Here is a 24,418-nt window from a genome sequence, read left to right as displayed (position 1 = left end):
CATGATCAATGCCTATTGCTTCACCATGATCAGTGCCTATTGCTTCACCATGATCAGTGCCTATTGCTTCACCATGATCAGTGCCTATTGCTTCACCACGATCAGTGCCTATTGCTTCACCACGATCAATGCCTATTGCTTCACCACGATCAGTGCCTATTGCTTCACCACGATCAGTGCCTATTGCTTCACCACGATCAGTGCCTATTGCTTCACCACGATCAGTGCCTATTGCTCCACCATGATCAACCCATGGCAACATGGAAGAACAGATACGCATGTCATATTGAAATGATATATGCAAATGAATAAAATTAATAAAGATATTCATCTTTATGTGTTATGTGTTTCACATTCATGATTATATTTTGTGGTAACAACCATTTTCTAGTTACTATTACTGTGTGTTGAGTTTATTTCCTGCCAACAGCAGGAGAAAATGTCATCAAATGCTGAAATATGGATACTAACCAGATTCAATCAATGTGGTCATTCCGATCTATGTTCTACGTGCATGACAACAGCAATCAATGTGGTCATTCAGATCTATGTTCTATGTGCATGACAATAGCAATCAATGTGGTCATTCAGATCTATGTTCTATGTGCATGACAACAGCAATCAATGTGGTCATTCCGATCTATGTTCTATGTGCATGACAATAGCAATCAATGTGGTCATTCAGATCTATGTTCTATGTGCATGACAACAGCAATCAATGTGGTCATTCCGATCTATGTTCTATGTGCATGACAACAGCAATCAATGTGGTCATTCAGATCTATGTTCTATGTGCATGACAATAGCAATCAATGTGGTCATTCAGATCTATGTTCTACGTGCATGACAACAGCAATCAATGTGGTCATTCCGATCTATGTTCTATGTGCATGACAATAGCAATCAATGTGGTCATTCCAATCTATGTTCTATGTGCATGACAATAGCAATCAATGTGGTCATTCCGATCTATGTTCTACGTGCATGACAACAGCAATCAATGTGGTCATTCCGATCTATGTTCTATGTGCATGACAATAGCAATCAATGTGGTCATTCCGATCTATGTTCTACGTGCATGACAATAGCAATCAATGTGGTCATTCCGATCTATGTTCTATGTGCATGACAATAGCAGTCAATGTGGTCATTCAGATCTATGTTCTATGTGCATGACAATAGCAATCAATGTGGTCATTCCGATCTATGTTCTACGTGCATGACAATAGCAATCAATGTGGTCATTCTGATCTATGTTCTACGTGCATGACAATAGCAATCAATGTGGTCATTCCGATCTATGTTCTATGTGCATGACAATAGCAATCAATGTACATGTTGAAAGTGGGGTATGTGTCTCAGTGTTTAAATTATGCCTACATAATGATAATTGTCATGTCTTGAAACTGCTTCAATAATGTTCTCACACACTAGGAGGTCAGGTGATGGATACTTTGCCATAGTATCAATAGAAATGCTATGAAAAAACATCAGATGTTTCTGCAGTATATACACAGCATGCCCCCAGCAGTGACGTTTGGTTGTGATTGCCAAGGTAAGTGCTGATGCGGCAGACACCAGGAACACCAGTGACATTTGGTCAGTGCTGATGCAGCAGACACCAGGAACACCAGTGACATTTGGTCAGTGCTGATGCAGCAGACACCAGGAACACCCGTGACATTTGGTAGTGATTGCCAAGGTCAGTGCTGATGCAGCAGACACCAGGAACACCAGTGACATTTGGTAGTGACACCAGGAACACCCGTGACATTTGGTAGTGATTGCCAAGGTCAGTGCTGATGCAGCAGACACCAGGAAGCAGGCTGCAAGGAGACTAGCATTACAAGAGCAGTGTCATTCTTGTGAACAGTAGAATAAAGTGGTACTCACTCTGCGGTGGTAGTCTAGTCTCTGTCCGGTGAAGTAGCTGTTGTTCAGGATGTTATGGTGGGACAGAGTGGCACCCTTCGGGAAGCCAGTTGTTCCCTGGAGCCAAATACAACACATGGTGAGAAATGGTGATAAACCCAGCCAACACTGGGGACACTTGGATTTGCCACTTCCTTGTCATGTTACATCACATGACCCATGACCTACTTACTGATCAACATGTTATAGTGACACAAACAATCCTGGTCATCATTTATGAACTGTTCACTTAGAAATGAATTTAAATGATTAACCTTCTTAATACTGACAGACGTCTGTATCCATACACCAGAGTACACATGACTGTGAAATTCTACTTCCCAAGCAAAGAACCCAGTCATATACTCACTGACGTAAACTGAACATTGACAGGATCATCAAACTGCAGACGATTTTGTAAATCCAAGATGGCTGCTCTGTCCTTGTTAGTTCCTGCTTCCATCACTTGGGAGAATTTGAGTGCTCCTCTAAAACAAAGACAAGTGAGTGCCACTCTAAAATAAATACAAGTGAATGCCCCTCTAAAACACAGAGTGAGTTCAACTCTAAAACTAAAACATAGATGAGTGACTGCCCCTCTAAAACACAGACGAGTGAGTGACCCTCTAAAACACAGACAAGAGAGAGTCCCTCTAGAATTCCACTGTGAAACACAGACAAGTATATTCCACTATGAAACAAAGACAAGTGAGTGTCCCTCTAGAACACCAATGAGTGAGTGTCCCTCTAAAATAAAGATGAGTGAGCATCCCTCCAAAACACAGATGAGTGACTGTCCCTCTAAAACACAGATGAGTGAGTGACCCTCTAAAACACACACGAATGAGTTCCACTCTAAAACATACACAAATGACTTCCTCTCTAAAACACAGACAAGTGATAGCCCCTCTAAAACACAGATAAGTTATAGCCATTCTAAAACACAGACAAGTGACTGGCCCTCCAATACACAGACAAATGAGTTCTCCTCTAAAAGAAACACAAGTCAGAGCCGCTCTAAAACACATGGCTGGGAGGGTGAGGGAGAGAGTAAATGGTCAGATCAGAGAGGGTAAGAGGGAGACAGCCTTGAGCTTCCCATGGGACTTTCAACTCTGACGTTCTACTTGTACTGGTACATGAGACTTCAACACTGACATTTTACCTGTACAGGTACATGAGACCTTCAACACTGTCTACCTGTACAGGTACATGAGACCTTCAACACTATCTACCTGTACAGGTACATGAGACCTTCAACACTGACATTCTACCTGTACAGGTACATGAGACGTTCCACACTGACATTCTACCTGTAAAGGTACATGAGACCTTCAACACTGACATTTTACCTGTACAGGTACATGAGACCTTCAACACTGTCTACCTGTACAGGTACATGAGACCTTTAACACTGGCTTTATACCAATACAGATACATGAGACTTTCAACACTGACATTCTACCTGTACAGGTACATGAGACCTTCAACACTGGCTTTATACCAATACAGATACATGAGACTTTCAACACTGACATTTTACCTGTACAGGTACATGAGACCTTCAACACTGGCTTTATACCAATACAGATACATGAGACTTTCAACACTGACATTTTACCTGTACAGGTACATGAGACCTTCAACACTGGCTTTATACCAATACAGATACATGAGACTTTCAACACTGACATTTTACCTGTACAGGTACATGAGACCTTCAACACTGGCTTTATACCAATACAGATACATGAGACTTTCAACACTGACATTTTACCTGTACAGGTACATGAGACCTTCAACACTGGCTTTATACCAATACAGATACATGAGACTTTCAACACTGACATTTTACCTGTACAGGTACATGAGACCTTTAACACTGGCTTTATACCAATACAGATACATGAGACTTTCAACACTGACATTTTACCTGTACAGGTACATGAGACCTTCAACACTGGCTTTATACCAATACAGATACATGAGACTTTCAACACTGACATTTTACCTGTACAGGTACATGAGACCTTCAACACTGGCTTTATACCAATACAGATACATGAGACTTTCAACACTGACATTTTACCTGTACAGGTACATGAGACCTTTAACACTGGCTTTATACCAATACAGATACATGAGACCTTCAACACTGTCTACCTGTACAGGTACATGAGACCTTTAACACTGGCTTTATACCAATACAGATACATGAGACTTTCAACACTGACATTTTACCTGTGCAGGTACATGAGACCTTCAACACTGTCTACCTGTAAAGGTACATGAGACCTTCAACACTGGCTTTATAGCAATACAGATACATGAGACTTTCAACACTGACATTCTACCTGTAAAGGTACATGAGACCTTCAACACTGGCTTTATACCAATACAGATACATGAGACTTTCAACACTGACATTCTACCTGTACAGGTACATGAGACCTTCAACACTGACATTCTACCTGTACAGGTACATGAGACCTTCAACACTGACATTTTACCTGTACAGGTACATGAGACCTTCAACACTGACATTCTACCTGTACAGGTACATGAGACCTTCAACACTGACATTCTACCTGTACAGGTACATGAGACCTTCCACACTGACATTCTACCTGTACAGGTACATGAGACCTTCAACACTGACATTCTACCTGTACAGGTACATGAGACCTTCCACACTGACATTCTACCTGTACAGGTACATGAGACCTTCCACACTGACATTCTACCTGTACAGGTACATGAGACCTTCAGCACTGACATTTTACCTGTATTGGTCGTCTCCCATCATGATGAGTAGTTTCAACTGTGGAAGGCTGAAAAGAGAAATTGGAATTATTTAACACATAACACTGATCCACATAATAGGGAGACAGTAGATCAGTGGAAGTGGCTGTTTGGCAGGTCACTGATGATGAGTCTGGCAATGCAGTGACTGAAGCATGAAACTTCCACTACCCAGGAAAGACCCTCCTGGCGACAACCATCTTGCACAACAAGCACACATTTTAAGTCACTTTTTTATCTTTAACAGTCATATGTTGTAAATGCAAGATTATGTGTGCATCAAGGCAATGAAGATACATACAGTACCAGCAGTGAGGTTTAGGCGTTAAAAGCAGGGCTGGGAATAGAATCATGCCTGATACCTTCAGGATGGTCTGCACTTAATGTGACTGTGGATATCTCCAGGGTGGGCTGTACTTACATGTGACAGTGGATATCTCCAGGGTGGGTTGTACTTACATATGACTATCTATACCTCTAGGGTGGGCTGTACTTACATGTGATGGTGGATATCTCCAGGGTGGGCTGTAGTTATATGTGACTGTGGATATCTCCAGGGTGGGCTGTACTTACATGTGACGGTGGATATCTCCAGGGTGGGTTGTACTTACATGTGACGGTGGATATCTCCAGGGTGGACTGTACTTACATGTGACGGTGGATATCTCCAGGATGGGTTGTACTTACATGTGACAGTGGATATGTCCAGGGTGGGCTGTACTTACATGTGACGGTGGATATCTCCAGGGTGGGTTGTACTTACATGTGAGGGTGGATATCTCCAGGGTGGGCTGTACTTATGTGTGACGGTGGATATCTCCAGGGTGGGCTGTACTTACAAGTAACTGTGGATATCTCCAGGGTGGGCTGCACTTACATGTGACTATCTATACCTCCAGGGTGGGTTGTACTTACATGTGACTGTCTATATCTCCAGATTGTCCTGTACTTACATGTGACTGTGGATATCTCCAGGGTAGGCTGTGGCCAACTCAGGAATGATGCTGTACAACACCTTATAGTAGTCCAAATCCCTGTATCCTGGGGCGGCAATGACAGCCTTGCAGCCGACCTGGTGGGGCAGCCAAAACAGCCATTGAGAACAACACCAAGAAACACTTTACCTAGCAGGCCTTACTAGACTTACACTGTCTCTGATACCCACCTTAGAATATATAGTACTTTAGAACAGTCTGACAGGTTCTCTATAGTATGCTTTGTATGCTTTGTGTCTGTTGAAACCCTTCTGTAGTATATGAGCTGTTATTGATACATCATATCTAACAAACAGAGCATTGTTACAATCTCAGACAAAGCTGTGACTGAGTAATTTGTGCTTTTACACCAACCAATATGGCAGACAAATAAAAGATTGTCAGCAAAATGTGTGATTGAAGTCTGATCAGAATATGCAGCTGACAACCATGAAACAAGATCATTGATAACCTTGTATTCCGAATCCATAATGATTGGTTCCTGGCATGACTAAGGGACACAACTCCGTACAGCAAATTGGCTCACTTGAGATGTCTTTTTCTTTTTTTTTTTTAATTTCCACTTTTCGGTTACATTGTACATCTGTAAAGGATAGTTTTTGTTATAAGAATAATTGCATTCCAGTGGAATATTATGTACAGAGGTTTCAAGTGAGTCATTACATAAAGAACATGCTGGGGATTCAACGAATCCCATCTTAAATATTAATAAAATCTAAATATTTTAGATATTTAAATACTTACCTTACCATAGGTCTTATGCATATTACCTCAAGCTTCGCTAGTAGAGATCCGACAGACGTTGATTCTACGGATGTAGTCACGGAAGTGACCTGATCTCCCTACTCGCGGCAACGCGAGTCATCCAAAATTCACTTTTACTGGCAGCAGGAAAAAAGGTCCGAAGAGTCCAAAGTGGGGAGGAGCATCCAGCGTTGGGAGGGAGTCACCGCCCTATGGTAAAGTAAGTATTTAAATATCTAAAATATTTAGATTTTAATAAATTTTTAACTTACCTTACCATAGGTCTTATGCATATGGCTTCGACAGAGAACGGTGGTGTGGACTAAGGAGGACCTTCAACTCTTCATCAGACAAAGCACATGCACAGGAGACCCGGGAGACCAATGCCAAACGTCACAGGGCAAACCTGGAAACCAGACAAAGGATAACCTAAGGGAACTCCAAAGAGAAACCGACGCACCCAGAGGGTGAGGTTAATCTTAAGACCAATGGTAAAAACAACATAATTACCTAATGGGCGGAAGGCCGGGTGAGTTGCTGTGCAACCACCAATGGGCCAAAAGACTGAAGCCCCTCCATGTCCTCAACCGTCTAATTTCATGGGGGTTGTTCACCGTCGGATGGGGAAGTTCCTTGGCTTCATACGCCGCCAGGATAGTCGAACGAAACCATAAGGCAATCGTGTTTCTGTTTACTTCCCCCTTGCTAGATGAAGAAAAGGGGATAAACAGTCTTTTCCGGGAACGTCTCTTCGAGGCAGAAATCTGGATATAACACCTAAGGGCCCTGACTGGGCACAGGAACTCTTCCTCAGTATCATGTCGTCCCAGAATGGTCGATAAAGGTGGGATGGAAAATCGTCTGTCCGGCTGACCGGAAAGCTGATTCTTGGCAATGAAGTCCCACAGTAAACCCAAGTGGACTCGACCATGCCTCGCTTGTTCAAAACACACTTGTGTGACATCCAGGGCATGAATCTCACTAACTCTAGCTGCCGTAGCTAGGGCTAGTAAGAACACCGTCTTCCTAGACAACAATTCGAAAGAGGCATCCTCTAAGGGCTCATATGGGGGTCCTCTCAAGTGTTGTAACACGACATTTAGATCCCAAGCTGGAGGGCGGAACTTCATCTTTTGGTCCTCCAATTTGAACGCCTTAAGCAGGGCAACCAACTCTGGTACTTTAGAAATCTGAAGATCCGTTTTGACCGCCAAGACTTCAGCGCTGACAAACAGGTACCCAACGTACTCCCTTTCAGATGCTTGGAATTGCGTAGGAACATCAAAAAATTTCGCCACAAACTGTAGGGAGGCTGTCATGGGATCCTGTGATCTCTGAGCACAAAAGTTTGCAAATGAGCACCACTTGTCGTCATATAGGGATCTGGTGGATACCTATGGCATTCGCCACATGCGAGGAATAGCCTTTCGCCCTTAATGCCTCTGTAAATGGTCCAGCCGTGCAGATGGAACCTCAGCGGATCTGGATGGAGTTGTTGACTGTGAGGATGACGCAGAAGGTGTGGCCAATCTGGGAGCTGAAACGGATCTCTGCTGATGAGGCGCCTCAGATTGGGGAACCACGGTCTGGCTGGCCACCAAGGCGCGACCAAAAGCCGTCTCAGGTTCTGTGTCTGCTTGATTTTGCCGATCACTTACGGGAGAAGAACAGGTGGTGGAAAAGCGTACGCGTCTAGACCTTCCCACGACAGGGACAGTGCGTCGACTGCCCAAGCCTGCGGATCTGGTACGGGAGACACGTAAGTTGGCAACTGGTGGTTGAAGCTGGTTGCGAAGAGGTCCACCAGGGGTCTCCCGTGGAGAAAGCAAATCTGGCAAATCGTGTCTGGATGAAGCATCCATTCTGTCGGAGAAGGTCTGCCTGGATCCAACAACGCGTCTGCCAGTATATTCTTGTAGCCGGGTATGTGCCGTACCGCGACTGTGATCCTGTTGCTGTCTAGAAGGTCTGCTAGCAAAAACATCTGGTCTAGGAGTTGCTTGGACCTGGTCGTGCCCTGGTTCCGGATAACCCAAACGACTGTGGAATTGTCCGACGCCACCAGGAGCTTGGTATTGGAGCAAGTTGTTGATGTGCCACAACTTTTCGGCGTCTGACCACAGCCCTGACAACTCGTGGTCGTGACTGAAGTCTTTCAAACAGACGCCGGCGCAGCAGACATTCGATTCTACCATCCACCACCGAAGATACTGATGTAGATGTGGAGGTAGGAGGAACTGTGACTTGAGATCGTTCAACTGGATGAATGGTAACAGAAACCTCTGTAACGGCCGCAGCATAAGGCGCCCCCTCAGAGTAAGATCTTGGGCCGACGTCAAAAGAGCCAACAGAGACTGCCACTCTCTGAGGGTCATGGGTTGAGAGAGACCTTGATCCGCAAACACCAGTATCTTCCGCCACCGATCTGGAGGGACCCTGACAAGATTGTCCTTCGTTAGAAACAAACCCCCGATGAAGGTCAGCTCCTGCATTGGCTCCAGATGTGACTTGTCGGTGTTGACAATCCAACCCAGTTGATGTAACAGGCGGGTGGAGAAGTCCAACTGTTTGCATAGCAGTTGAGGACTGCAGCGGTTGAGAAGACAGTCGTCTATGAACGGATCGAAGTCCACTCATCTGAGATGTAGAAACCTGGTAACCGGCAGCGTGATCCGTGTGAAAAGCCACGGGGCCTGCTCTAGTGACGTCATCCGGAAATGTGGAGGGTCGGCCAGATACTGTCTGTTGAAGGCCGCCATATTGTGAATCATGCGCATCTTGTCGGAATCTTTCTTCGGCACCAGGAAGATGGGTGAGTAGAACCCCGGGGAGCGGTGGGGTTCCAGCACTGTCTCTATGGCTCTCTTGGACAATAGGATGTTGATATTGGACGCTAGGAGAGCTAATTGGTGTTGAGGATATATCCGCGACTGGGGAGTAGATGTCAGAGGTGGAGTCTCGACCAATGGCATCTTGTAGCCGGACTTCAAGATCTTGCTTACAAATGGGTCCTCTAGGAATGACCAGTTGGGCCAGAAGATCCCTAGTCTCCCACCTACTGGAGTCGGATGGATAGGTACGACTATGGGTGGGAGGTCCCAGGCGTAGACATCTAAGTCTTCAGCGACCAGAGTAGGGGCGCTTGCCTCTGCCTCACCCTGGTGTTGAAGGGGTGTCCCGGCTGTGCTCCTGGGGCTTCCGCTGAATGTCATTGTCCTTGGCGTGGCCACGCCCCCTCCCAAAGGAGGAACGGATGGATTCCCTCCTGGGAATTTAGCGTTTCTTGCCGTTTCCTCTGGCTCTGCCACAAAAGGCAGAACCCAGCGCCTCAAAGGGACACAACGCAACTTCGGTGTTAGTTAACTCTGCGTGCGACTTGTAAACATCTGGGATCTTATCGGCGAAGAGAAACTTGGAGGTGAAGGACGCTCGAAGCAATTGGCGTTTAAACTCCTCTTGCCAATTGCACGCATCCAAGAAGCCGGAGCGGCGAACAGATGTAGTCATGGCTAAAGCTGCATTTAAATGACCAAGAAGGTCATGGGGAACCTTGCCTTGCCACTGGAAAGTCGTCGTGAGGTGGTCCACCCTGGAGGCGTTGTCTTCTGATAAATCTACTGTAGCCGTTGAGGTAGCCGAGGCTAACGCAGAAATAGGCTTGAGCATGCGTTTGAGCATGTGTCAATGGCTGCCAACTTACAGTCCTGCACTTTATAGGCCGAGAGTAGAACTTGACAGGCGCTTGAGAGAATCGTCCTGAGCATCACCATTATCCGTGAAGTCTAGGCTGTGGATCTTATATTCCGACTTCCTTGACTTGGACGCCTTGATGGTAGGATTCAGAGAAAGCTTGGCAAAATCCTCGTCCAGGAGAGACACTGCATCCGCCACCATAGGATGAGGTGGAATGAGTAGTTCCGGAGACAAATGGATGGACGATGGGTTACTGGAGTCCACTGACAGAGAAGGACAGTCAGGTAGTCTGTCAGCGATCCATTCAAACACTGCCGATAGTGGTAGATAAGTGCCATCATCATCGCCTACACCTGCCTCTTCCTCATAATCAGGGCAGAAGTGTTGCTCCTCCAAATCCTCCAAGGAGACCGAAGTCGATTCACGCCGCTGGGTGGAAGAAGTAGATGGAATCCGAATAGAAGAATCTTTCAGAGAAACTCGAGTAGCCTCCAGTGAACGTGAACGCCGGTTTCTGGAAGAGCGCCGAGGAGATCTAGATCGTGATCGGAAACGCTGTCTACTCCTATTGGAACGAGAATCCTCCACGGAGCGTCTAGGAGAGCGCGAGTGCCGGCGCCGGCTACGGTGTGGGGACCGGGAACGCCGACCTCTCGGAGACCTGGACCACGATCTGCGTCATGAGCGCTCCGCTTCCAAGCGCCAAGCACGCTCCTCATCCAGCTGTCGTTGTAACACCTCTTCCCTGGACAGTGTGTGAGAGATCCTGGGGATCCGATAAGGCGTCGTCGACGGCACAGGAGCCGGCGTCTGAACAAGTGCTGGTGTAGGTATAGGCGCTGGTACTGGAACCAGTGAGGGTGTCCCCATCGAAGCTAGGGTGGACGCTGACATGGGCATAGGCGCTGGCGTAGGCATCGGCGCTGGCACAGGCATAGGCGTTGAAGTTGGAGCAAGTTCAGGCATCAAGGTAGGCGCTGACATCGGCAACGGCGCTGGCGCTGCAGATGTGGTAGGCGCTTGTTCTCTTACTGAAGTGCTGGGCGTCAGGAGAGACCGCAAAAGTCTCTGAACGTCTGGGTGAGCCAAGGCATCCGGACAGGATAAGTCGACGAAGGCGTCTGAGCGAGGAGGCTCCGGAGATGAGCGAACAGACGTAACTGACGAGCGATCCAGACCTGGCGTCGGCGTTGGCGCTCTAAAGGTAGATAGCTCCGGGTCGTCCTGTAAGGAACCTAGGGACAAAGCTGGGGAAGACATTCTCCTCTTCCGCTGAGTAAACCTTTTCTTACAAACGGATAGAAAAGTCTTGAAATCCGCCACCTAAAGGCTTGCACAATGCTGACAGCGGCTGTCAAGGGAACAGGCCTGTGATGCACAATCTGGGCACCAGGGGTGGGGATCCTTAGCTGACTTCTGCCCCTTGCAGATAGTACAAAACTGCCGAGTCATACACAGTTAACTGCAACAGATAAACATAAACCGAAGCGTGAAACAAAAAATCAAAGCTAGAGGGGAGAACAGAAAAACACCCCTACACAAAAAATGCAGCAAGAGCGCACCCCCAACAAGAAGTAGGAACGCCCGTAAGCTCGCGACAGCGACGGCCAGCAACCAACATGGCTACCTGCGAAACATGCCACATGGAACAAAAAACACATGAATAGAAAGAAAAATGAGAAGAAATTACCATATGAAATGGCAGAACAGATGGATGAAATCATCCCCAACGGAATAAAAACCTCCAAGCCCACCATGACACCTTCACAAACGACGCAGGAAAACCCACACTGAAGTGAGAGGAAAAACATTTACAACACGAGGTAGCAAGCTAAGTGAAGTTAAATCCAATTTAACTAACCACACACCTAGGGAAACAACACACACCTACCTGTAGAGAGACAACTTTATTCAACACAGATAGGAAAAACTCCGAGCGAAACAAACACGTCTGAACAGACGAACGCTAGAAGTAAAAGTGAATTTTGGATGGCTCGCGTTCCCGTGAGTAGGGAGATCACGTCACTTCTGTGACTACATCCGTAGTTACACGAGGTAGCCATTCAGGGAATGGCGAATCAATGTCTGTCTGATCTCTACTAGCGAAGCTTGAGGTAATATGCATAAGACCTATGGTAAGGTAAGTTAAAAATACAACTTATTGGTACTCAGGATATTATGAATGTGCACATCGTTTTGCCATATTCTTCCACTCTAAATCAGCATATTCTTTCTGTAACTGATCTTCCCATTTCAGCTTGAGATGTCTTGACTGGTAAAAGTCCATCAGTCCAACAGATTGTGGCACCTGAGAAGATGTGACTGGTACAAGCCCATCAGTCCAACAGTTTCAGGAAATAACAGATAACCTCTCACCTTTTTCAGTGCATACTCCAACTCCTCCTCCCTGTACTGAGGGTTGATGTTCACCTGAAACATGGTTACTGAGTGACATGACAAATTATCTAGCCTCATGTAAGAATGTTGAGTTTTTTTATTGGTCCATGTGACCCTGATAAAATACCATGTACATCCATCACGATCTGCCAGCGGGAGTATACGACTTTCACACTCCCGCTGCGAAAGTCATATCATCCCACTACGCCTTGGTGACGACGCAAGAAGTGAGAAAAGCGTGCATCGACAAGCCTTTAGTGACGTGCGGTGCATTGAGGTCAAACGATCAGCTGGTGTCAAAATGGCAGCAAGTCGATTCGATGCGTGTTGTTTCGTTTTGATTTAGTGAAAACATTCAGCTAGATAAATGCGTTATCACATCGTGTCGAGGGAAATACAGGGTTTTATCAGTCCCTCGTAAGAGACTATGTACAGGTGTTGAGGATATATACTACGATACATACCAACCCTGATGATATTACTTGACTGCTTACAGGTCCCGAATATATATACAATAATATATACCAACCCTGATGATGTTATTTCAATATTTGTTGGCCCTCTTCATATCATATCGTGTCGAGGGAAATACGGGGTTTTATCAGTCCCGAGTAAGGTTGTAATACAACCTTACGAGATACAACCTTACGAGATACAACCTTACTCAGGACTGATAAAACCCTGTATTTCCCTTGACACGATATGATTAATATCATCAGGGTTGGTATATAGTGAGTACAAAAAGTAAAACACACAAGTTTCCACTGGTGATGTTAGCTGAGTGAAGCAACTGCCAACCAAGAGACAGGGATCTCTGCATTAGCTTACTGATGGAGACTGTACTAGAAGATGGCAACTGACTTGAAGCGTTTCGCTGGGAGGGCAGAGAGAGCATTTGCATATAGACAATTGAGAAAGCCTGAGAGTCCTACTACTGAGTGTTGAGTTCTAATTTCAACCAGATTATCAGAATGAATTTGTGTGGATGTGCATAAAATATCAATGAAAACAAAATAATCAATAAATTAAATGTTAGGATTATTTTTACAACATCTTTCATAATTTATTGAAGATTTGACATCAAATCTGAGAAGGTATTTTCCTTGGAAAATTCAATGTAACTCCACCAAAATCACAGTGGTAGACATCTCTGCGTGACATCAGTTACCAAGTGTATGTTTGATGAAGGGGCAGATGAGAATGGCATAGTGATGTCAGTACAGTGAAATGTCATGCAAAAAGTGCATTTTATCAACCGGTGCTACAGAGTGCTTTATCACATGATAAAGCTCTGTTGGTGCCCTTCATCTTTGCAGAGCATCTTAGAAATTCCAGTAACATGATCAGGTCTGGTAAATATTGCTGGTGACCTATGGTAGCAGGGACAGGACGGACAGGTGGCTCAATGACTAGGTTAGCACACATCATGTCGGACATACCATTATGATCCCTGCTCTAGCCGTGGCATACTGGGTGAGAACCCACTCCAAAGAATTGGGTCCCCAGATCCCCACCCTCTCTCCTCGTCTCACCCCAAGCTGCAGAAGCCCCGCCGCAAGCTGATCTGCCTGAAACAAACACTTGAGCATCAGTTTACATTGCCACTTTCACACACTTGCTGCATGAGATGTTAAACAACAAAACAAAAAAACACAAAAAAAACAAATCTTCCCTTCTTCCACAATGTTTCTCTCCTGACAATGTTCCAAAACATACATGTTATCTAGGTACACAGGACCTATTGTCAGTCTTCAAGAATCCTTAATAGTACCTCGTCAAGCAGCTGTGATATTGTCTTCCTGATATTTTCACGAATGAACACAACAGCTTCTTTGTCTGGGTTGATCTCCGCCTGCTGCTGCAGCCTCTGGCCGATAGTCATGCCAAACATTGGCGTGGAACTGGCTCCATGGGTGTAACTCAATGTCAGCTTTTCCACTGCTGTGTGACCATATCTACAACAACAACACAATTTGACTTCATATACAACAGCAACCACAGTGACTACACATACATAAAAAACCCATACTCAACAACTACACCTACAACAGCCACACTGTGGGTAAATTATGTTGGAGACACTCCGACTGAGTGAGTGAGTGAGTGTGTGAGGGAGGGATGAAGGGATGGATGGATGGATGGAGGGAGCGAGCGAGTATGGGTCTGCCATATACCAGCAGTGGAGACACCAAGGAGTGAGGTTCTCGCATGTGGGTAATACAACAAGGGAATACAACATACTGATCATGCAGGCACATTCAGGTTGATGTTCCAAAGCGTGTCACTCTCGTCCTTGACGATCATTCGGTGCACCCAGGACTGAGTCATACAGGACGGACAGCTTTCCCGAGTACTGGTGGCGAATGTGCCGGGCCAGCTCGGAGCTCATGACCATGTCTAATTCCAGTGAGATACTCCAGACAGCATAGCTGCCAGCATTGCTGTTCAGGGTGTGCATGATATTGATGCAGTCATTGAACACAAGTTTGTATTCCTCCTTGTCACCCACCGAAGCATGGTAAAACGGCATATGTCCCTCAAACAGCACGAAGTCAAGTGGCACGCACAGTGTATCCCCATGGCTCTTTTGCCCCACATAATCTTGGCCAGGTGATCTGGTGCAAAACTGTACCCCACTCATAACTGAGTCACTTTATAGGTGCGTATACAGATGCCTTGATACGCATTGTTGGTGCATTCTTTTTCCTCTCCAGAGATCCACCTGGCAGTAAAAGATATTACTGTCATTGATGCTTAGCACCTTGTTTCCATTGATTTTGATGGTGGATTTCTTGACACTGATGCGACAAAGGTTCTGCACAACTTCGTGCTTGTCGTTGTTGGAAGTCATACCAATGGTGAATGCTTGTCGAACCGTGCCAGGGACGACGACATTGTTCCAGTTTGGAAAACGAACATGCAACATTGGTTACCAACTGATTAGACGCCAAGAGATTCTCTAGTTTTTAGAAAAGGTCAAGCTTTTGTCCTTACATCATTAAATGTTGTGTTACATATCGAACATACTTGTTTAACATGAAAATTAAAATGGGACGACATTCCCATGGATGATTTTGACATGCAGCTTCTGCTGGACAAGGGAACATCAGCGATGTCATAAGTTCCAAACTCCTGAAGATGAACGTGAATGATTATTACGATGCATTGTAACAAGATAAAAATTACATCTAAACCCACGTATCGCGACTACTCCTAGATTACGACAAATGAGGTCGTTCTGAGAAGACCAACGACACCTTGCAAACCATGTGTACTGAACGCCGCTTTGGATCAAGATGATTTGCTAGACGTGTCGCAACATGTTCAAGAAGCATCAGATGACTCAACGACATACTGTCCATGATGGACAAAACCCCTTACGAGCAAACTGTGTGTGGGCTTCATCGTATTGACCTTGGTCATCTCTCTGTTGGGAGGAGGAATGACAGTGACGCTGCCAAGGTTGCCACCATAAGGAGATGGCGACCTCGAAGACTGGATAAGAAAACATCTGAAGTCATTCAACCAAGCCTTGACCAAACTTGCCAGCAAAGCAATCCTGGGCAGCATAATCTTGTGGCTGCTCTGCATTGCCGTGGCAGGACTGTTGCATGTCGCCGCTAAAGATTTTTTAACCAAATTATTAATCATTGTGATCCCCCTGATCGCCAGCACCATTTTGCAATTGATGTGCCACTGACTGATTGCTGCAGTTGTGGAGGATATTGAAGCGGGAGCAGCATCTGTTGTCAACATACTTCCAGCGGTGGTTCCACAATCCTCGTTCCCCGGTGTGCCACCACCACCACATTCGGGATGTTAATAATGATATCGGGGTTGATGCCTAAATTTTGATTGGCTTTCAACCAGGCACTTTTCACTTTCAACCAGGCATTTTCCAACACGTTTTGATAGCGTTTGATGGCACTCAGCAGATCAACTGGAGCCGCAATGGCATCCTTGACGCTGGCCATGAACTGTTTCTGTGCGTCGTAGGCCGTCCCTTCACCCAGGTTGCTGGACTGCATTTGCACCTGTGCATCCAGCAGTGGCCACACTTAAGTTCTGATCAAATCATTCAACTGTATGGTACCTGCATGAGTGAACACATTTGACATGTCCAACATATACGTTTCCCAATCATCTTCAATGTCTCAGGACTGCTCCACCTTCAAAACGGTGAAAGAGAGACCAGCTCTAAAATTCTTTAAGGATGCATCTGATCTGGTAGTACGTGTGGTAATAAGACACAGACCAACACAGTTCATCGTGACGTATGTCATTCAACATCATGCTACAACAGCTTGTCACGCACCACACTACAAAATTCTGCTAGAATTGCATCAGGTTGTTGAACCTAGCGTGTACCGTTTTGAAGTTCGTGACCAGAAGCCTTTACTTTTGAAAGACATTGATAAATCATGCTCGAAAGTGGAAACCGTCCTCAGCATCCACCACGATGTTCATCTGCGTGAGATTGATGTTGATTTTAGAGTCAAACACTCCCAGTGGATATTGAATGTATACGATAGTGTCTTACATATATGTAACATGTATGTCATGCTCCTGGGAATTCTGACAGGCAAACCTGTGCCACTGCTGCTAAACGTTTCTGGTCAACTTTAAGTCGCACTCTGCGACATCACCTACTACCCATGATAGTCGAAAATCAGCTTACAGAGAAACGACAAGCTGTTCATTGATAATGTCGGCCACATGTTGATCGATGGTTATTTCAACGTGTGTGCGCTGAAAAATGAAATCTTCAAATCCTTCAGAGCCAGTCTCAAACTTAATGAGTCAGATGGCACACTCAAATTGATGAATGGAGAGAGACCCATCAAATTAGGCAGAGCCTCCATGAAAATGCTCCCTTTTAGTAAGAACAAAGTCGCACGAAACCATCAAGGAATCGAATTTGCAGAGCCTCAGTCCTTACCGCAAGGTGTGCATTCATATCAATCAGCTGAGCAAGGATAATGTGCAAGGCAAACAACCTTTCACCCTGCCGAGAGTCTTGCTGGTGAAAATGGAAAAAATTCAACAACGGTCACACCGAATCATTTTCATCACTGCAGTACAAGAAAATAATATGACTCACCATCATGGAATTGTATGTTTCCATTTTAGATACTAAACACATTCCCTTAAATGGAGGATACCTGAGCATCACACTGCACGTAAAACAACAATGACCGATGCTCAAGGTCTCAGAACGACCATGGAACATGACCTCAGGAACATGCACCGATTCGACAAACCCGGAATCGAAGGCATGGTGTATGGGTTAGAATTCAGAAAAAATACTTAGGGATGAGCGGAGGTCTGCAGTGGTGGTGGTAACCTAGAAAATTTCGACAATGTTGAGACTTGAGGTCACCTAAAAAAACATTCAGTACAATCTTGTCCACAACAACTAACTGTAGCTGATAGTGTAATGAGCTATCACCTACAGACCAGTTCAGTGCACAACAAATATTATGTCTGTCTGTGATCCGAGCCTTTTCCCCAACCGACCCCATGCTCGCTTCGAAGTCCACTGAAAACTATTCTAACGAATTCACTCCAAATTTGCATCCACCTTAGTAAGTAGTATACACAATGATGGAACAGGATAAGGGACTTCTCAAGGGAACAGTTTTTTACATGTACACTCTGGATCAACATTCTGTCACATTATCCATTCACACCTCTGGCGATTCATATCTTCTTGTGGCTATTGTTATAAAGATCCAATTCATTATTTCTTTCCATGCATTAATCACACTTACACAAGACATACATTGCACTTCCTTACAAAAGGATATGACATGAAATCAATATATATATATCACTCACTCACAGGAAGATATGACAAGTAACCTCTGTGGGACAAGACTGTATAGCCAGTGACTTGTAGTAGATTGTTGTAAATATTTATAACTTTTTTGTGCTTGAAGAAGAGGTAAATCGTTTACTGATTCAGAAAACGTTAATTACAGAGCTTGGAGAGGTGTTGGTATGTGTTACTTTGACAAAGGGAGTGATTAGATAGGTAGTCTACACACTATGAGAAGATTCCACCTGTAGGAGTATTAGAGAGGAAATTACGGACAGTATCAGTGTCTCCAGAACCACCCTCATCATTGACATCCATGAGGTGGGGTTCAAGTACACAGCAGATGGCAGAGCTGTCTTCAGGGAGAAGCACTGCACTATGTCAAGGAGATCCTCTTACTGGAGAACAGTGACAGAGTACTGTGACCTTGGCTTCCAGACACTTTACCTGGATGAAATTCGGCCAACAAGATCCATTTGTAAAGGGCAACTGAATGACTGTACTTCACGCAGGATGCTGGGACAAACGATCGATCAATGGTTGAGAAGTTGGTCTCTGAGGCAAAGAAATCAAGTGGAGAATATGATCAGGAGATGAACAGAGACACCTTCATTGATTGGGAGGACCATCAGCTTTAGTCCTGTCTGTATCAGCTGATGGTCCCAGTGATTGACACCACCCACTACCATGATGTGCAGGAACCATGTAGCGTGACACCAGCAATGAGCGGCCTGAAGAAGATGATGCAGGACTTCCTCACACCATGTGACCGGCAGAAACAAAGTCGTATTTGATGGAGAAGATTCAGAGAGACAGATGGATGGACGGATGGATGGATGAACAGACAGGCAGACATTTGCATATGTAGCAGGGTGTGGAGTCATTTCAAAGATGACATCTTTACCTTGTCAGCTTGCTGATGGGGTTAACCACTTTGGTCATGTGGACAAGGCGTCCGACTTCGGATCAGAAGGTCCGTCGTTTGAATCCCAGCACGCGACTCGGAAATTTTGTGACTGCTACATTGGCGCCCAACATGGGGCTGAGCATGTTCATGTCAAATTCGAACAATATAAGCCTCAGTACCCAACTATGCGACCCAGGACGTGCCTTCTGTTGCCGGGGGAGTATGTAGCAGCGTGTGGAGTCATCCCAAAGATGACATCTTTACCTTGTCAGCATGCTGACGGGGTTGACCTCTTTGGTCATGTGGACAAGGCGTTCGACTTCGGATCAGATGGTCCGTCGTTCAAATCCCAGCACTGGACTCGGAAATTTTGTGGCCGCTACACATATGGTATTGATAGTTTAGTGCACACGCTGTTCAAGAGGCACAGATCTAATACAGATAAACATCTTTTATGATACAGTCATTATTTGTTTTCATAAAGTTAACAAAATTGATATTTGGATCAAAATCTGTCAAATATTTCTGAACATATCCTAACCTTAAATCAGAAAATATTGACACTTAATGAGTACATGAATTTCATCTTCAACAACATTTTTCTCTTTCAATTTACAAAATAAACATAATCTCTCAGTGTAATTATCTTATTGTATCTTCCGGTTTCAACTGCCAAAGTTAAATTACATCTAGATTTCAACAGTGCAGATTTGAGATGTAAAGGAACATCAGAATGTATATATATGTCAACATAAAAGTGTCTTCAAAAGGGAGTAATATGAACATTTGTTAGAATTTAAAACTAAAGTGAACCAATATTGTACAAGATTATACAAAAGTCTGTCAACAAGAAGCCATTCAATAACAGGGCCAACATGCTGGCTGCTCAACTCATGAGACATTGTGAACTAAACCCAAGCCAACTCATTTTCACAAACTGTAATGGGTTTGTTGTGAGGAACAACCATATCTTCAAGTGAAAGAGTTGACCCATGCATCATTTGGCAGGACAACTCCTGAAGTATGTGGTGTCAAAATGCCCCAATGTATTTAAAATGACTATGCATATGCAATAAATGCATAGCTTTTGTCAATTTCAAATTGATATTATTCATATAATATTTCTGGTAATGCAAAATAATTTCTGTATGCAAAACACTTTAATACCAATTATTTGCATGTTATCAATGCTTTTGTAAGGAATTAGAAGAATACAATAAAATGTTTGAATAATATGTTTAGGCAAGACCAATTTTATTTTTTGTTTTAAGGATTTCTGTCCTCAGAAAACCTGCAGGCAGAAGAAATAGAAAACAAGAGTCAGAATTGTTCCCATGGAATTCATGAAAAATGTAAATGCCATATATCTGTAACCAGAACAAATCACCATTTCAAGATCTGTCTCGTATATCTGCCAAGATCTTTTGAAAGATATGAAATGGTTTTCAAGTTGTGCTCCAGAAACAAAGTCAGCAACGTTTTCATGGAACCGAGAAAATAATACATCATAAAAACCTGTAAATAGCCAAAGGCACCACTTTGGAGTCTGTCACATATATCTACCAAGTAACACTGACAGATACTACTATTAAGAAGTTTTTGAGTTCTGCTCCGGAAACGAAACACACCTCTCACTTTTGAGAGTAAGTCTGAAACGTTTCCATGGAAACCGATAAAATAACAAATCACAAAAACCTGTAAGTAGCAAAAGGCACCACTTTAGGTTCTGACTGATATATCTACCAAGTTTTGCAGAAAAAGATTGAACAGTTTTAGAGTTCTGCTCTGGAAACAAAGCCCACCCCACCATAAGACTAACACCAAAATGTTCCATGGAAAAACGAAAAAAAATATAAATGCCAAAAATCTGTAAATAGCAAAAGGCACAACCACAGGCTGAGATTACTATACCTATCAAGTTTGGTCTAAATATAGTGAACGGTTTCTGAGTTATGCTACGGAAACAAAATGATTATGGTCAGATGGACAGACGGGGGATGGACGGACAGGCGAGGTGTCGACTAAATCAACAATCAAGGCAAAAACCTACATGAGTTTTTCAAAGGCATAGCTTTTCAAGTTAACACCTGAGGTGTTTGAAGCAGATATTGTTAAGTTATTCATTTTAAAGTCTCTGAGAACACACATGGTGTTTTAGTGCCCAACAAACTGCCTCGCATAGTCAAAGTCTTGCCTCTCCATATATGTTAGCTTTAGAATTTTAGAAAATTTATTTTTATTTTTCACTCTTATTCTTGAAAAAATAGCACTGGCAGGTCTGTAAAACAAGAAATTAAATAGGTCTGGCCTTACTGGTCGTAAATGCAAAGTTTTACACACTTGCTATATTTGGGACTACACTTTCTTCGTAACGTACAGATTATGGTACTTTTGTTGTTTGAGTCCTATCCAGATTTCGAACTCACACCCTCAGAGTCAGGAACTTAATCGCCAGCACTTAAAGTCAGCCACTTAACCCACTCAGCCACCATGACTTCCAAGTACCAGAATGAAGATAGTGTAATTCCAAACATAACGCATGTTTCTTTGACCACTTTCTACATGGGATTGTGTAATCATTCATAGTTTTGTCTACACCATCTAGAAATGGATAATCCTACTATGGATATCACTTGTTCCTTACATGAACAATATCTACACAATGCGAACACATGTTCAAGCTGTTTGAGTACATAAAAAACTTCAGATAACCCTTCTTGGTATCTTCCCTTAAGACAGACCTCCCACAAGACATACTGCTTAAAACAACACTGTTAATGGTTGGTTGTATAAGGCTGAATTAACATATATCCTTAATAATAATGGTATGTGTCCAGATAAAAAAAAGACGACATTAGTCCTTAACCTACCCAGATTGCAACTGAACTGAACTTCATTCACTCAGGCTGCCAACTGTAGCAGAAGAGGTATATAAATAATATTTACATTCATACTACATAAAAAACATATACAAACAGTATAATAGGTGCATTGTACATTGAGCAAGTTAGACATCAAAGTTATTGTAGTTATTCCTTAAACAAAGCGATAATTATTTTACAGAAAAATAAAGTTTCTTAAAGTTCCTAGCTAAACAGGATATTCATTTTACGTGTATATTTGGTCTAATATAACACTAGTTCTGAATATATTTTCTCTTTCTAATTCTGATTAGAATGGTAATGAAATTCATCAACAATATCATTTAGCTTACAGAAAGTACACTATCATTAACTTGGCTTTGTCACCACCATATTATCCATTATGTTCCCACTTGCCAAACATATAATCCTTGAAAATTAATTTGGATACTGACAGGCACAATTTGACAATTATACTGGCAAAACGATGTAGTCATTCATCTGCTGAGCATAGTGACTACTATTCTCTTTAGTGACTGGTACTGATGGGTCAGTAAAAGAACTAGCAACATGCTGTCGGAAGGATACAGGAGTAAGAGAGAGTTGTTCTATACTCTGTAGTGACTGGGACTGATGGGTCAGTAAAAGAACTAGCAACATGCTGTCGGAAGGATACAGGAGTAAGAGAGAGTTGTTCTATACTCTAGTGACTGGGACTGATGGGTCAGTAAAAGAACTAGCAACATGTTGTCGGAAGGATACAGGAGTAAGAGAGAGTTGTTCTATACTCTGTAGTGACTGGGACTGATGGGTCAGTAAAAGAACTAGCAACATGCTGTCGGAAGGATACAGGAGTAAGAGAGAGTTGTTCTATACTCTGTAGTGACTGGGACTGATGGGTCAGTAAAAGAACTAGCAACATGTTGTCGGAAGGATACAGGAGTAAGAGAGAGTTGTTCTATGCTCTGTAGTGACTGGGACTGATGGGTCAGTAAAAGAACTAGCAACATGCTGTCGGAAGGATACAGGAGTAAGAGAGAGTTGTTCTATGCTCTGTAGTGACTGGGACTGATGGGTCAGTAAAAGAACTAGCAACATGTTGTCGGAAGGATACAGGAGTAAGAGAGAGTTGTTCTATGCTCTGTAGTGACTGGGACTGATGGGTCAGTAAAAGAACTAGCAACATGCTGTCGGAAGGATACAGGAGTAAGAGAGAGTTGTTCTATACTCTGTAGTGACTCTGGGTTAGAGCATCAATATAATATGGGTGGAAGACATGGCTCATTGAATCTTATGGGAGTTGTCTTTTGGGTGTAAACCTGACTCAGGTGCTGAGGTGTCAGTTTCACCAAGCATGTTAATGACACAATAAAGGCAGTTAATGCTTGTTTCAAATAATGTTCCACAAGCATAAAATTGTCCTCACAGTTCCACATGCCCAGGGTTATTTTTTTCAAGTTATTGATTATTTAATGTGTAAAAACACATTTTGGGTCATGTCTCAAAATTTATTTCTACAAATAGATAGATGTTTTTAAAGTGATATTTCTTCGTTAAGTATCTCTTTTTTTTGTTTTTTTTTAACATAAAGTAAAGTCAAAAGCATTCTAAAAGTATTTTCAGGACAGTCGACACACTCGTTACTGGTAATATCTATCCGAGTAACTCTCCATTCTTCAAAACATAATGTAATGGTGCGAACAATGGAAATTGAATGACGTCCCAAATGTAATTTCACCCCTACTTATATATATATACGAACACGGGGTAAGCCCACATGCCAGCCAGTCATCCGTAGCGCTTGTAAATCATCACCCGTTCATGCGACACTCGTCGAACAGGAAACTTGCCACTTTGCGAAAAAACTGCGTATTTGGGACTGCAAGTGTGAAAATTACGGGATCAAAAGTTTTCATACTGCACCTGACTACTCGTAGCAGCTGTTGCAGCTTCTGGTGCAACATGCACCGCTCTTGCAATCTCGTGAAGGGTACCCTCCCAAACACTCCGCTCGCCATTATGCGGATCATGTAAACAATCCTTAAAAACCATAAAAATAACCAACTAGAGTAATCTCCCTTTCTCACTGATCTCAGTGTGTTAAAACTTAAAGAAGCGCCGTACAATATTGAAGAACCATATCACAGGTGAAAAGCAAGAGTTATGGATGTAAACTACAAGACTGTTTTTTTCTAAATTTTAAAACTGTTTTTTTATTTGTTTATTTTTTTTCTTGTAGTTAATCAGATGATGAAGGAGAACAAATCCCAACAATGGGAGACCGATATCC

The 24,418-nt window shown here is 43.5% G+C and overlaps 1 protein-coding gene across 2 annotated transcripts in view; it reads right to left on the bottom strand.

The window, feature by feature from the left end:
• Positions 1-24,164, bottom strand: part of LOC137273066 (medium-chain acyl-CoA ligase ACSF2, mitochondrial-like) — a 57,262-nt gene extending 33,098 nt beyond the window's left edge. Inside the window, exons 1-8 of one of the 2 annotated variants that reach the window (XM_067805514.1) lie at positions 24,052-24,164; positions 14,314-14,497; positions 13,982-14,110; positions 12,522-12,575; positions 5,667-5,785; positions 4,695-4,742; positions 2,282-2,399; positions 1,894-1,989 (exon numbers count right to left, since the gene is read on the bottom strand). In XM_067805514.1, the coding sequence (XP_067661615.1) occupies positions 1,894-1,989; positions 2,282-2,399; positions 4,695-4,742; positions 5,667-5,785; positions 12,522-12,575; positions 13,982-14,110; positions 14,314-14,497; positions 24,052-24,158 (855 nt within the window). In that variant the 5' untranslated portion in view covers positions 24,159-24,164. Of the gene's footprint in view, positions 1-1,893; positions 1,990-2,281; positions 2,400-4,694; positions 4,743-5,666; positions 5,786-12,521; positions 12,576-13,981; positions 14,111-14,313; positions 14,498-22,137; positions 22,184-24,051 lie in introns of those variants that run through there. The other variant, XM_067805515.1, reaches the window with a different exon arrangement.
• Between the last annotated feature and the right edge of the window lie 254 nt (positions 24,165-24,418).

This window comes from Haliotis asinina, chromosome 2, assembly GCF_037392515.1.
Source record: "Haliotis asinina isolate JCU_RB_2024 chromosome 2, JCU_Hal_asi_v2, whole genome shotgun sequence".
Taxonomy (NCBI): domain Eukaryota; kingdom Metazoa; phylum Mollusca; class Gastropoda; order Lepetellida; family Haliotidae; genus Haliotis; species Haliotis asinina.
This window is presented reverse-complemented; position numbering and strand designations above follow the sequence as displayed.